Here is a 13,633-nt window from a genome sequence, read left to right on the forward strand (position 1 = left end):
TCATTGAGCACATTCCTAGGAGAGTGTTCACTGCAGCACACGGAAAAAGAAGGTCACTTCTCTCCATAATACAGCATGCAGTTGCACTGTGTGGGGTGGAGAAAGACATATGCCCTGGTGGAAATGGTATTTCTTACGAAAAATACCTCTTAATCAATTTACACACAACAAAAACTGATAGATTAGGCCCCACTAAGCTTTGAACCAGGCTTGCTAGAATCAGAGTCTAAGCACTACACCATCAACGCGTCCAATGACATGTATTTCCCCAATGTGTCTCCAGAAATATCATCTGCAACCGGACACTGAGGGATATCCTTCAATATAGCCAAAGGCAGGGGCACCGCAGCACCTTTCTCACATTAGAAGTCAGTCACTCCGTGCGCACGAGCGCCTCTTGGCAGCTCTCTCGCGCGCGTCAGCTGGCGACCGAGAACAACAGGTAAAGTCGGGGTGATGAGGTGTCATGACATGTGTGTAAAGGTCCTCTTAAACATTATTTAAAGGTCGTAGGACAGAAAACTTTCGTAAGCAGTAGAAATGCGATACGGTGCACAGAATTCCACTGTGGCCTGGGAAAAAGGAACCAACACATTACTTTATTTTATCTTATTATATTTATTCATAAGTTATTTCTAAAGAAACTGTGTTATGTAACAATCACGAACAGGCGCTTTGGGCATGAGTTTTACGCACAGGTGACGCACAGTGGCTTTTGTATAATGCTTTGGCAGCGACCTGCCGTCTTTCATTATTGAATAAAAGCTTGTAGTACGTCCGGTGGTTTGTCATTGTCAACCTTTCCTAAACCTAATCCCGGTGCCAACTTGTTAATGGGGCCCTTCAACAAGTGATGTCCGATAGTCTTCTGTGAGGTTCCAGTGGAGCTGGACTCCTGAGGCAAAGAGAAACTCAATCATCTCCTCCAGACTTGTGTGTGAAAAAGAGACTAAGGACACCGGATCGAGAGCAGTGGTGCGACTTTACCCACATACCCGGTGCATGATGTCATGCGCCATGTTGATACCTCGCAGACTATACTGTTACTTGGCGATCATTTATTCATTTACATTTGCTAATGTTCTTTACGAGTGTCACTCCCGGACATATAGGCCTAGATCGGTCAGGAACAATCGGACTGAACTTGCAGCTGTTAGGCTACTGTTTTATTTTTGTATATAACACACGATTTTATTCTGTCCCCTCTGACATCACATCATGTTTATATGTCAGTGTCACAAATCATTTTAAAACAATATTTTTGTTCAATGAGATTAAACGAAACTACATTTAAAATCAAACAGAAATCTCATTTGCTTTTGTTTAATCTCTACAGAATTATAGCAGTAATCAGTTTCAAGAAAATAAAGCAGTTGAGTTGAACTGGAAATAAATGATTTTATTTAACGAACGATATTTTTTTTTCAGTAATAGTTTCACGAAAATGTGAAGACTCGAGCATGTGAAACATGTTCTTTTGATTTCGTCTTTATGTATGGATGTATGATGAGTATCCCACTTTCGTGAATAGATAAATAGATAAGTTCCCCATGACTTAAAGTCAGGCTCTTCTGACTGGAGGGAATCAAATGTCTGAACAATTGTTTTCATCTCCAGATGATTTAACGCATCTGGTCTCTGTCCGCTGCCCCAACTCCCACTGTTAGTGGACGTGACTCCATCTAGTGGCTACTGAATGGAGCTGCGTGACTACTTAGTTACAGTGTTTGTGTGTGTGTGTGTGTGTGTGAGAGAGAGAGAGAGAGAGAGAGAGAGAGAGAGAGAGAGAGAGAGAGAGAGAGCATGAGTCTAATATGCAACTGATAAAATATGGGGCCTAATTGATTGTTATGATGATATGATTCAATAGCCTAACATGCCTGTAATTTAGTCTTGGCAATAATGTAACTTCAACATTAAAGCTTATTTTGTAAAGCTTATTTAGCCCATTTGAATTTTGGGGAGAGAGAGTATTAATAGTAATGGGTCTACATCGTTTTGATTATAATTGCTTTCTTGTTATTTATCCACTATTATATTCTTACGTAGGCCTATTTGGCTACATGTCATGCTAAAACAGCAAACTGTAATTGTGTGTATGTGTGTGTTAGAGAGAGAGAGAGAGAGAGAGAGAGAGAGAGAGAGAGAGAGAGAGAGAGAGAGAGAGAGAGAGCAGGAATTTGCCCTACACAATTAGTCAGATGATGTTCATGAATTAAACAGACACGGGTCATTCATAAAGAATAAACAGCCAATAAGACCGTAGCAAAAGAATAATTTATTCTTTTTTTACCGTCCGTTCCTGGAAAGTGCATCATAGATTTTACAGTAAGCAAAATTCATATTTAAGACATGAACACAACCGAGCGACATTCACAATCATCATTTCTGGACAGTGTGTTGCATAGGAGGAAAGGTCTCTTAAGCAAATGTATAAAAATTATTTATATTCAGATGAAAAGGGGGGAGGTCGACGTGGGCATTGTTGTTCCATCAGAGCGGGTGTTGGTCAGTTGCCGCTTAATGCTTAACCAAGGCAGCGAACTCTACAAGGAGGGAGAGACAGAGAAAAAAAACGAACAGCTGGCATGAGTTTCACCAATAAATATTTAAACAATGTCTTTGCAATCTCAAAGAGCAGATGAGAGCCCGTACCGTCAACGCCAATCTTGCCGTCACCGTCGGTGTCACCGGCCTTGAGGAAAGCCTTGGTCTCGGCGTCGGACAGTGCGCGTGCACCTGCCTTGAAGTTCTGCAGAAACAGTCTGCGCGAGGACAGAGGCGGTGGTTAGTTCACGGTCCCCAGCTCCCATTGGCTGAGACACACTTATGCAAACTGGCCGCACAACGGATCATTTTCTACACTGATGCAGACGTTATCTATCTATTGAAAAGCATTCATCACTTATTGGACGATTAATTAAAAATGATCAAAGATCGAGGGTATTCAGCAATTTGGAATATTTGATCACTGTTTAGTTCCCTCCATTAGATGATATTAGTGCTAAATTAGTAGCTGATGGGACAAAAGATGCAATAATGTCTTTTTTTATGGTATGGAAATCTGTGCCAAATCATTTCATCAAAAATCTAAAAACTATAGCTATGTTCTGTTGTTCAGGACAGAAGAAGACACCCTCTGCTGTTGTAGTTGGTGCGTAGCCGCAGGTGTATGTCTTACTTCAGCTCCTCCTCCTCAATGAAACCGCTCTTATCCTGGTCAATGATGGCGAAGGCCTTCTTGACGTCATCGGAGGACTTGCCGGACAGACCGCAGGAGTGGAAGAACTTCTTGTGGTCGAATGTACCAGCGTCTGAAATCACAGCGGGTTGTTAACAAACATCCACATACAGTAGCAGGATTTAAAAAAAAAAAAAAAAAAAAAAAAAAGCACTATTGCGCTGTGATTGTCTCTTAAGGAGTCACCTTTGCACGCATCCAGGGCTGCAGCGATCTCAGCATCTTTCAGACCTGCGAAGGCCATTGTGATCTGCTGAAACAAAATACAGACGTAATATTAAATGTTTAAGACAGAGTATCGCTAAGTAATAATCACGGGGGAGCCCCAGGGGAACTTTGGGGATATTGTGGATCATGATTCCCTATATAAATATTTCTTGATTTGATCTTTTAGGATAAGAACTGAATCCCATTAAATAGACACTGCATATCGATCACATCATCATTAAAACAAAAGAAATTCACTCCATAATTTGTATAACAGTCGCCAAAAAATGCAATAGAGAAAGAGTTTAGAAAGATTTATTTAAGACAAATTATTCCTTTCACTTCTTCCTGAATGGGAAGTCCCATTCAAGAGGCTGATATTGTTCCCTGCTACAACGCTATAGATGCTGGGAGGTCTGACTAGTAATCCATGTCTTCTTCAAGCAGCTGACGCTGGTCCCTCCCGCAAAAAAACCCGCAAAACTCATTTCTTTCTTTAGATGGCTTCAATGCGGTGCGAAGTCCTTGTTAAGTGTTAAAAACCATTAAAGATGCCAAACGTGATGCTGTGTCTTTGTCTGCATGGATCCCGGGTTTCTTTTCTCCTTTTCCTTCAAACTCACCTCTGATGTCTTGGTTTTGTAGGGTACAGATGATACAGACAAGACTCGAGTCGACTGCAGTGAAATTCCCGGTGCTCCCGGTGACCTTTTATAGTTTCACTCCATCGAAATCCGAGGCAAAAGATAACTGACACCGTTGAGAAGGGGGTGGTGAGAATTCGTCCCGCAGCCAGAGAGCGGTCTATTTTAAGTTTCACAAATGAAGACGCTTAAAAGGTGCGTTTGAAGAAGTCTTGCATATCCCCCCCAATGCTAAGAATAGGTCTACCCACGGCTGAGGAGGACGAATTGAAAGTGCTGCTGGCAACACACAACCATATCCAAGAGGGTGGATACTGAGCATGCATACATTAGAGCTGGAGTAAGTGGCAATAATTGGTTGTTTTCCCTCTTTTCGTGTGACAATGTTGATTTGGATGGCATGGACTATCCCATTCATAAATGTACTTCAAGTCTACTTGGCGAGTTTGGAGGAAACAGTCGTTTTTATTATTTAGAAAATCGATTTATGTCTTGAAAATGTGTGCACATCGGTCTTGGAATGTGCAAAATTAAATTGTAGTTCAAGCTGCTTTTGTTGTCGACATGTTTAACATTGGAATAGTCTACCTGTTATTGTCACCTCATAGTCATAATGAGTATGGGCGATATTGTATTTGGCAAGTGCAATAATTTGTGTTTTGTCAAATTTAGGCTGTACATTTTTTTCCAATATAAAAATCAAATCAAGCATACAGTAGTTATAATTATGATGCATGGAAAGAGTACAACTTTTCCAAATTTCAATCAGTCCCATTTTAACTGGAAAGTCAATTTTCTTTAATTTCGTATTGCACAAAGCCCCTTTTCTTTGTAAGTCCATGTACCATTCATGTTATTCTAACATGTTACTACGCTTAAAAGCACCAGGTAATGTTCATGCTGTTAGGTAATAAAGTTTAAAAAAGGGAGGAATTCTGAATAGTTTTGTCTTGCTTATAGAATAGCTTTAACCTGTAGGTGGCAGCACTGTCTTGTGCGGTATCAAATCACTTTGCCTCTTTCTGTTTTGACCACCAGTTGATGGTAACAAGCCCTGGATGTCATTTGACAGGGGTTTTACATATTGCTGACTTGCAGCTCCCATAACATTCATAAGCTCCCCTGGAATTGTAATTTGACTTTAATATGACTGATGAGCTCTTCAAATTTCTTACTAGGCCAATACATGTCTACAAGAAAATTGAATAAATAAATTGATTGATTTGTAGAACCCCTCAGACCAATAAATATCTATATCTTTGCACCAGTTTTAACTTGCTGAAAGATCCTGCTGATGCAACAGTGGCTGTTAATAGCTTTCCTGTTGCCACAGCACATCATCTAATTGACTACACAGCAGTTGTTGGAGAGGAAAAAAAAACCTTGGAGCAGACAACCTAATTACACTATGTGTGACAGCTATCCCTTTGCAAACCTCCCTGTATCCAGGAAGTATGCAAGCATAGACCGAGGGCCATTCCCAACATGTTTGCCAGCTTCTGGCCTGAGTCCAGCTAATCTCCCCTTCTCATTAACCAATTATCAAAACAAGTGCTGGGCAGGTCAGTTCAACCATCTCTCAGCACCTCCCCAGTATTTAACAACCCTGGCAGGTGCATCACTTCATTCCCAACCCACTGTGTTGACATAACCACTATGTGAAGTACAGTGGGCTGTGCACAGTTAACCAATACAAAGACGACTGACCTGAAGGAGTTCACTTTACACCAAAAGAGTATTTATTCCTGGTTTTTCACTCTTCCTCAAAAGTGCAGATGGTTTTGTACAATTTGCACAAGTCATTTTTCATAACATTTAACACATCCGAATACCATTAACAGTAAAAAAAAATGTGTTCCATGTTGAGAAATAGTCCGCAGGCAACTCATAAATAAGGTATAAAAAATATTCTTTCAGCTGATGGTTACTGAATCTTGCAAGGAGCTCGCAGTTCCATGAAAAGAAGTGGATCTTGGTCAATGGAAATTTATGCCTTTACAAGGGCAGCGAACTCTGTGAAAGGAGAATAAAACTGCCATTAGTAGTGAACAAAATGTATTCAGATTCTCATGTCATTACAGTGGTATGATCTAGTCTAATTGGACTCACTCTCTGACCAAAAGTCTTTGCAGACATTCACTTTTTGAAGTATGTGAATGGGTGTTAATAATTTAACTGTGGTGCAGATTAGTTTCGAGTCTGCTGTTAACAGCCTCAGAGTGAAATGAATATATGTGTTCTGATACATTCAGAGATATCAAGGAAAGTGAAAGAATTCTTACCTTCGATTCCGATCTTGCCATCACCATCACTGTCACCAGCGGCGAGGAAAGCCTTGGTCTCCTTGTCAGTGAGTGCTCTGGCGGTAGCAGAGAAGTTCTGCAGGAAGAGCCTGATAGGTGGACAAAACAGCAGGAGTTAAAATCATGTAGATCTCAGTTTGTGTCAATTGGTCTGTAGTAAATCACTATGCAGAGTGGGTTTCTTACAGATATTCTTGGTGTTTCTAATTGTACAGTTTGACAAGCCTGTCCATAAGGTTTCAAATGTACAAAGTCCTAAAAACCATCTAGCTTCATTAAACATTTATTTAGCTCCTTTAGTGCAGTCAGTGTGTTGTTTGACCCTCAGATTTTCAAGCTAAGACAGAAAATCCAATCCTGTTTACAAGACTGATTTTGACCTAGCTGGCACACAGGCTGTAATATTAGATCTGGTATATATTTTGGACTAGATGGGCAAAAGCACTTAGTGTCAGTTTTAAGTGTCCATTGCTTGAATGTCTTACTTCAGCTCCTCCTCCTCAATGAAGCCGCTGTTGTCCTGGTCAATGATTTTGAAGGCGTTCTTGACATCATCTGCAGACTTGCCGGCCAGTCCGCATGCCTTGAAAAACTTCTTGTAGTCAAAGGAGTCAGCACCTGGAACACATAGTTAACACCATTAGCACCCTGCATGAGCACAACACAGGACTTATGATAAGTACCAGTGTATAAAGTGAGAATTTAGAGCATTGTGATATAGGTCAAAATTCCATTTGCAATGAAATTTAATCATATGTAAATAATAGTAATAGCTATGAAAAGAGAAGTAGGTGCAGCATATTGCATCCTAATTCTGAAACGTAGTTTCATTACTATATCCTAAACGAAAAGAAGTCAAGCTCACTTGCGCAGCCATCCAGAGCTGCTTTCATGTCAGCATCACTGAGAACACCAGCGAAGGCCATTTTTTATTCTATGAGAGGAGAGAAAACAGGGTTATTATCAGCTTTACAGATATTATATAGGGGTCATATTGGTACATTGCAACTAGCCTTCTTTGAAACAAGCAAGTCTGAATCACTGATATATTGCATCTGAGAGATTCTGAAGGTCTAATATAGAGTGAGAGTTGTGTTCAGAGGATTTGATGTGCTCATCAGTGGTTACCAGTGTTTACTTTATCAAACAGAGCCAGGTCAACAGTGGACAGTCATTATCTTCAAAGTAAATTCATTATTCTATTCTTTCTATTCCTTGTCTCTAGTTTGACAAGTGAATAAAAGTTCACCCATTATTAACACTGTATTGCAAAGCGTCTAGAAATATAAAAGTGTCAGTATTTTCAGCCATTTTAAATTCCACCTGTTTATTTTGGCCACGGTTGAACAAATTTACTGATTTAATTAGCAAAGGCTGACACACAGCGTCTCCACTACTGTTTTTTATGGGCCTCAAGATATCTGATCTCAGCGCAGGCCAGACTCTGTTTATCCCAACACGTTACGCTGCTATGGCACTAAATAGATGATGCTCCCACTTGAGAGGCCAAACCACAGCACCACGAATCACTGCCATGCAATGCAGCTGAAGGGGGAAAGCAGTGGTGTCAGACGCGTCGACAGTTTTAGGTGTAATGTATTTCTTTGTCATCCGGTTAAAAGAGTATTGTAAAATAGCGCAATTATCATCCACAAAATGCTGATCCTCTGAAACCAAGTGGCCACATTTGGCCTCCTCTGACACTGATTGCATCGTCCTGCGGTCCGCGTTGTCAGCTACGTTGTTTCCATTTCTCTCTACAGTTATAGTCCACGGAAAACTCCTTGTCTGAAGCCCTTCCTCCCAGTGCAATCTGCCAGAAATCAGCGTGGGCTTTTTGCGCGGCGCACTTCCCACTCACCTTTGCGTTGCGTTGAGGCGAGTGAAAACCAAGGCGGACTCGAGTGAATGTCTCAAGCCCCTTTCCCTCTCTCTTATATATGCTTCAGCAACACCATTTACAGAGCTTTGAGTCTCAGTATCGGGTACCAAGATGCATGGGTTTCGAAAAAATGTGTCTAGTAGTCGCGACCTATTTTTAGGTGAACAAATGAGGCTACCTCCATGTGTGCGGGGGGCCTAGGCCTATAGCTAGAGGTGTGGAAACCCGAGCGCACTGACTTCAAGGGCCATGTTGCACTCCTATGATTTAGAGCCAACATTCAAAATGCTGATTTTGACGTTGCATGTTTCATCCAAGAATATAGCCTAAATTAAGTGGACAGAAATGTGTGAAAGTGCTTATAGGCCATAGTTCATATTTCCTGTTTAGAAAAACTCGGAGCCAAGTGCCATTTGATATGTTCACTTGAGGACTCGTAGCCAATTTCACTGCTGCTCACGGTCTCAATTAACGAAGGATGGTTCATTCACATAACGTTAAAGAGAAATGACCTCTTAAAAGATAAATGACGGTGTAGATCGGTGCAAGGAAGGACTGCTTAAATACCATTTTTAAAACCACTTCAACCCAAAAAAATCTCAACCCAACCGGTCAAGTCAGATGGCCGCCCACCTAGAGCTTGCTTGAGGTTTCTTCCCGTCGAAGGGGATTTTTTCTTACTAAAATGAAATAAAAATAAAAGAAAGAGTACGGTCTAGACCTGCTCTATGTGAAAAGTGCCCTGAGATAACTTCTGTTGTGATTATATAAATAAAATTGAATTGAATTGAATTACAGAATTACAGAATTGAAAACAGTTTTGCTTTTTATCTTCTTTGTGTTTTCACTATGTGCTTGTTATAATGTATATAGTGTGATTTTAATTTTACCTTCCCTGGATGTCATAAAGTCCATTCTTGTGCATTATGAACGTTTAGTGCGTCTGTCCAACTCAGCCTATGTTATGGTATACTTTTTATGTTTTTATAATACCAGCATAATATTTGATAGCCTACTCTTTTATGTGTAGCCTGCTCAGTAGTGAATTTGCCTGGTAATCTCCTATCATGTTTCTTATATAGTTAGTATTCTTCTCAGTTTCATCATGACATCATTATAGGTTATTGGAGTCAGGCTTTCAGTATTTCTGTTCTTGCAGCAGGGATTAGATTTGGAGCAATACATCCCCAAGATATGTGCGGCCTATATGCTGTCATTGACATTAACCAGCTGTAGTTTACTTAAGGCGTATAGGCTCTAGTATACTTTCATGAGGTTCGTCTGATCTTTACATGCAATGAGCTGAGTTTCAGATGAACGAGGCGCCCAAACTGGGACAAGACTGTAGAATTCCTGTCCTTAATAGGCAGTGCACTGATCATTCAGACTATTTTTTGTGTGCTATGTGAACACATGAACAAGTTAGTAAAATGTTGACAATGCATACTCTGTATTCCATGGCCCAGCTGACACATTACTAACTTAATCAAGGATGAAGCCAGTTTTTTTCAGGTTTTTTGTCAGCCTTGTGACTGATGAATGTGTTTTTGTGGCCCATATGACCTCTTCATGAAATGTAAGCCCTGTAGGCTGTTTTTGTGTACTGTTTTATTATTTAAATTGCTCATCACAGAAGCTCATCTCAGTCATCTCAGTTATAAATAACCTGTTTTTTCATTATTATGTTGGATATTTTCAGTCACTTACTACCAGTGTAGTTTTTGTATGTAAAATCTGTCTAGCAGAAGGCAGTGCTACTATAGTCCTAATAAGATGCTCTGGTTTTTATTAATAAACTTGAGAACATTAATTGCCAGATGTCACTTTAATGAAGCACATCAGTGGCCCACTCAAAGCTGGCGCTGTCTCTTTATGCCACAAGATAATTTGGTAAAAAGGCTGTAATGATTTATCATATCTGTCATCTCTAACTTTTCTTTAAAACATAGGCAGCATAAACAGGTTTGAGTAAATTAAGTGATGACAGGGAGACTTTAGTGAATATAAATTCCTGAATACCTTGGATGTCTCTACATACAGCAGTTTACATTTTTAGAAAATGTAAAAGGCCCATATACCCTGGTCTCAGCTTATCTTTATATTATGAACAAAATGAGACACTTTATGTATTGTTCATAACAAGCAGATGAAAAAAACAAGACAACAGATAGTGATATCACATCTTAAGTACATTTATTAATCAATTCCAATTACCTTATTGATTAAACACACATGACTAATAGCCAGCTTTTGCTGTCTTTCCACCAAACATCTTACTCATTATTGTATCATCAACAGGGAGAGCAGCAGGCAGATACAGGACATCTGAGGTTTCTGGTTTTTTGCATCAAACAATCTGGAATATCAGGATTTCCATAAAAAATCCATAGTTAGAAATAGGGAAATCCAGTTGTGGCCGTACATGTTTATTCTCTTTATTTCATGAGTTCACAGAATTCTGTGGGGGGGAAAAAGAAACAGTCAGTGATCCTATTAAGCACAATGGTATTCTCCAAGCAAGACGTCACTGTCATTCAGCATCATGGTCCAGCAAGATGACTAAACACACTATAAATGTTAGTTTTGGTTTGAGTGCATACTTATTTAGTTTTTTTGTATTCGCTTTACATAGAATGCAATTTCAGCACTAAGTAGTGGACAGCTCCCCTGTACAGATGGCTCTTTTTCCCATGTGCTTACAGATATTTTTTAGATGCACCCACCTTCCATCCCAATCTTGCCATCACCATCTTTATCTCCTGCAGCCATCAGAGCCTTGGTCTCAGCCACAGTCAGCTCCCTCGCCCCTGGAGAGAAATTCTGAAGGAACCGTCTGATGAGTGGAAGAAAGTATTTGCAATAAGTTACGACTTACATCATCATAGAATTGAACTTTTCTGATGGCATTTTCCCCATTTCAAGATCTGAACTTATTCTTATTCCCTATGTCCATCGTTCACTCACTAGCCCTCCCCTCTGAATACATTCATAGCCCGAATGCTGCACCATTCACGCAGTGACCTCTGCCTGAGGGCCATCACAAGGGAGTTACAACATAGATGTAGCACACATGCACAAAGCCCCCCACCCACCCACCACCACCACCACCACCACACACACACACACACACACACACACACACACACACACACACACACACTCCAACCTTACTTTAGCTCCTCCTCCTCAATGTATCCACTCTTGTCCTGGTCCAGGACTGTAAACACTTTTCTCCCCTCTACTTCAGATAAGCTGGCCAGTCCCACTTGCGCAAAGAATGACTTGTGGTTGAATGTGCCTGGAGCTACGTACGCACAGAGAGGGAGAGAGATGAGGAGAGGCAGACAGACATGGGAGTGGGAGGTCAATCAAAGAATGACAAGAAAGCAATAATGGCAAGGGGCTGAATAGGGATGTCGCATTTACTCATTCGCTCAGATGACTTTCATTCTTCAACCGGTGACATTTACCAATACACACCCTGTAGCGCATCACTGTCTTATACCATTATAGGCTATGTCATTATGCCATTGAAACAGTCAAAGCACACTGACTATTGCCCATCGGTCTAATGCAAACCTAAATGTTAAGAGCCCTTTATTTATCAAGCCATTGAGAGTGGAAATTCTGATCTAGGATGAGTTTAAGTAATTTTCTGTCACAAGTGTGCAATCACAGTATGACAAATTAAAACATAGTTGCTACCCCCACTTTTATTAAACATTTAAGTTTTGTATGGCTTCTTTAAAAAAAATCATTGCTACATGCAAAAAGAGAGTTTTGAATGTTATTTTGCCGGAAACATTGCTAACATGGGTGTTTTCTGAAATAAAGGGCATATAAGCGCTGGCATTTGATTTTTATCTGAGCATTTGAGCTGTGTCTGCTTTGTCATGCAGACATAATTGCTAGAGATAAATAATTAAGTGCTTTGGGATGTGAGGGCTGTATAGCTTGTGTGATTTGGTCTTCTCTGTGTGAATGCTCAACATAAACAATTTGGTATCTGGGTGGTAACTGCTCTCCTGTCACATGGCTGCCTGGTTACCTGCAGACTCCCTGTTCCCACTGTGTACAACACATCATACAGGTATCCCCTCTGGGAGTGGGGAGTGGGCTTATCAGAGCCTGCTCTCTCTGTAATATGAGTGTGGATGTCTATTTATTATAAGTATGTGCTCTTGTGTTAATGATGAGTGTGTGAAAGTATGTGTCTCCCTGCGTGCGAGAGTGTGTGTTTGCTGTCTGACTCACCTTGACAAGCCTGGACCGCAGTCTTGATGTCCTCGTCGCTCAGCATCCCTGCAAATGCCATGGTCCTCTGTGGCTGCCCGAGGGACACACATACACACATGCACGGAAGAAATGTAAAGTGACAGTAAATGAAACTGGTGCAGGTGTTTTGTGCTGTCAGATAAAAACAGTCTGTGTCAGATAAAAACACTCAGAACTTGTAGACTGATTAATTATTCATCATTCCTGTGTGGGTAGTCTTCAGGTACATCAGCACTGTCAAAAAAACAAGGTGCTGAGTTGTGCCTTCTATCAGTAGCGCTGTACCATTTTAACAGTAAAGTACAATAACATTAACAATAACTCAATTGCTTTCTCAGAGAGAAGGAGGGTGAGATTTCATCAGGCATGGATTCAGTTTTATGAGATGATGATGCTTTGTTTCTCAAAGCAAAAGAATTTTCTTTTCCTCAGAGAAAGTTATTGCAACTCAAAGGAGAAAACACAAAAACATCCTATTTTTCCCTCCTACATGATAACAGTTATTCTCTACTTACATAGCAAAAGAACTTTGATGCACCAAGGCACAAACATATTCACACAGAACTGCCAGCTACCACCACACAAGCATTGCCGTGCACATGAATTTACAAAAAGGTTGGTACTCACCGTGCTTCGGGTGAGGTTTTCACTCTCTGAGCCTATGATGTGCAGATCTCTGCCTCTCTTGCTTTGCGCCTAGAAGCCACCAACACTCTCTCGCAGCTTCACGATCCAGAGTGCAAGAAGCAACCTGACGTATCTGTCTTCAAACCCAGGGAGATTTCCTCCATGCCACAGAAAGCCTCCTCCTCCTTCATCAGTTAATCAGAGCGGATAATTTTTCATTCATATTGTTTTGCAAACTTGCAGGCATGAAAATATACACAAAAAATAATGACACTCAAACCTGATAATCATAAATATAAATGCATTTTTACCAGTGCTAAATGTTCATTAAAGAATTATCCTACTACTTCTGCTACAACTACCTCTACTAATGCTATTACTATTGTTTCTATTAATATCAAAAAAGAATAATATAAAATATAGAGGACAATATATTTCAGTTGCAAACATTTTC

General features: G+C 40.4%; 3 protein-coding genes across 5 annotated transcripts; all 3 read right to left on the bottom strand.

Annotated features, from left to right (window-relative positions):
* Nucleotides 1-2,258: 2,258 nt before the first annotated feature.
* On the bottom strand, nucleotides 2,259-4,178 carry LOC122967634 (parvalbumin beta). 2 transcript variants are annotated; one of them, XM_044332383.1, is made up of 5 exons: nucleotides 4,072-4,178; nucleotides 3,428-3,491; nucleotides 3,182-3,314; nucleotides 2,656-2,765; nucleotides 2,259-2,546 (listed from the first exon to the last, which is right to left on the bottom strand). In XM_044332383.1, exons 2-5 carry the CDS (start codon nucleotides 3,483-3,485, stop codon nucleotides 2,521-2,523), a joined length of 327 nt encoding a protein of 108 aa, XP_044188318.1. In that variant the 5' UTR covers nucleotides 3,486-3,491; nucleotides 4,072-4,178; the 3' UTR covers nucleotides 2,259-2,520. The 2 variants fall into 2 exon arrangements, with proteins under 2 accessions (XP_044188318.1, XP_044188317.1); XM_044332382.1 differs by having other exon boundaries at nucleotides 3,428-3,494.
* A 1,630-nt stretch (nucleotides 4,179-5,808) lies between these two features.
* LOC122967633 (parvalbumin beta-2-like) lies at nucleotides 5,809-8,359 on the bottom strand. The gene is made up of 5 exons (XM_044332380.1): nucleotides 8,257-8,359; nucleotides 7,261-7,329; nucleotides 6,881-7,013; nucleotides 6,375-6,484; nucleotides 5,809-6,105 (listed from the first exon to the last, which is right to left on the bottom strand). The coding sequence occupies exons 2-5, from the start codon at nucleotides 7,319-7,321 to the stop codon at nucleotides 6,080-6,082; spliced, it is 330 nt and encodes a 109-aa protein (XP_044188315.1). The 5' UTR covers nucleotides 7,322-7,329; nucleotides 8,257-8,359; the 3' UTR covers nucleotides 5,809-6,079.
* A 2,086-nt stretch (nucleotides 8,360-10,445) lies between these two features.
* pvalb5 (parvalbumin 5) lies at nucleotides 10,446-13,359 on the bottom strand. Of its 2 annotated transcripts, none has more exons than XM_044331527.1 (5): nucleotides 13,180-13,359; nucleotides 12,532-12,598; nucleotides 11,449-11,581; nucleotides 11,001-11,110; nucleotides 10,446-10,735 (listed from the first exon to the last, which is right to left on the bottom strand). In XM_044331527.1, the coding sequence occupies exons 2-5, from the start codon at nucleotides 12,590-12,592 to the stop codon at nucleotides 10,713-10,715; spliced, it is 327 nt and encodes a 108-aa protein (XP_044187462.1). In that variant the 5' UTR covers nucleotides 12,593-12,598; nucleotides 13,180-13,359; the 3' UTR covers nucleotides 10,446-10,712. The 2 variants fall into 2 exon arrangements, with proteins under 2 accessions (XP_044187462.1, XP_044187461.1); XM_044331526.1 differs by having other exon boundaries at nucleotides 12,532-12,604.
* Between the last annotated feature and the right edge of the window lie 274 nt (nucleotides 13,360-13,633).

Source organism: Thunnus albacares, chromosome 17 (genome assembly GCF_914725855.1).
Source record: "Thunnus albacares chromosome 17, fThuAlb1.1, whole genome shotgun sequence".
Classification (NCBI taxonomy): domain Eukaryota; kingdom Metazoa; phylum Chordata; class Actinopteri; order Scombriformes; family Scombridae; genus Thunnus; species Thunnus albacares.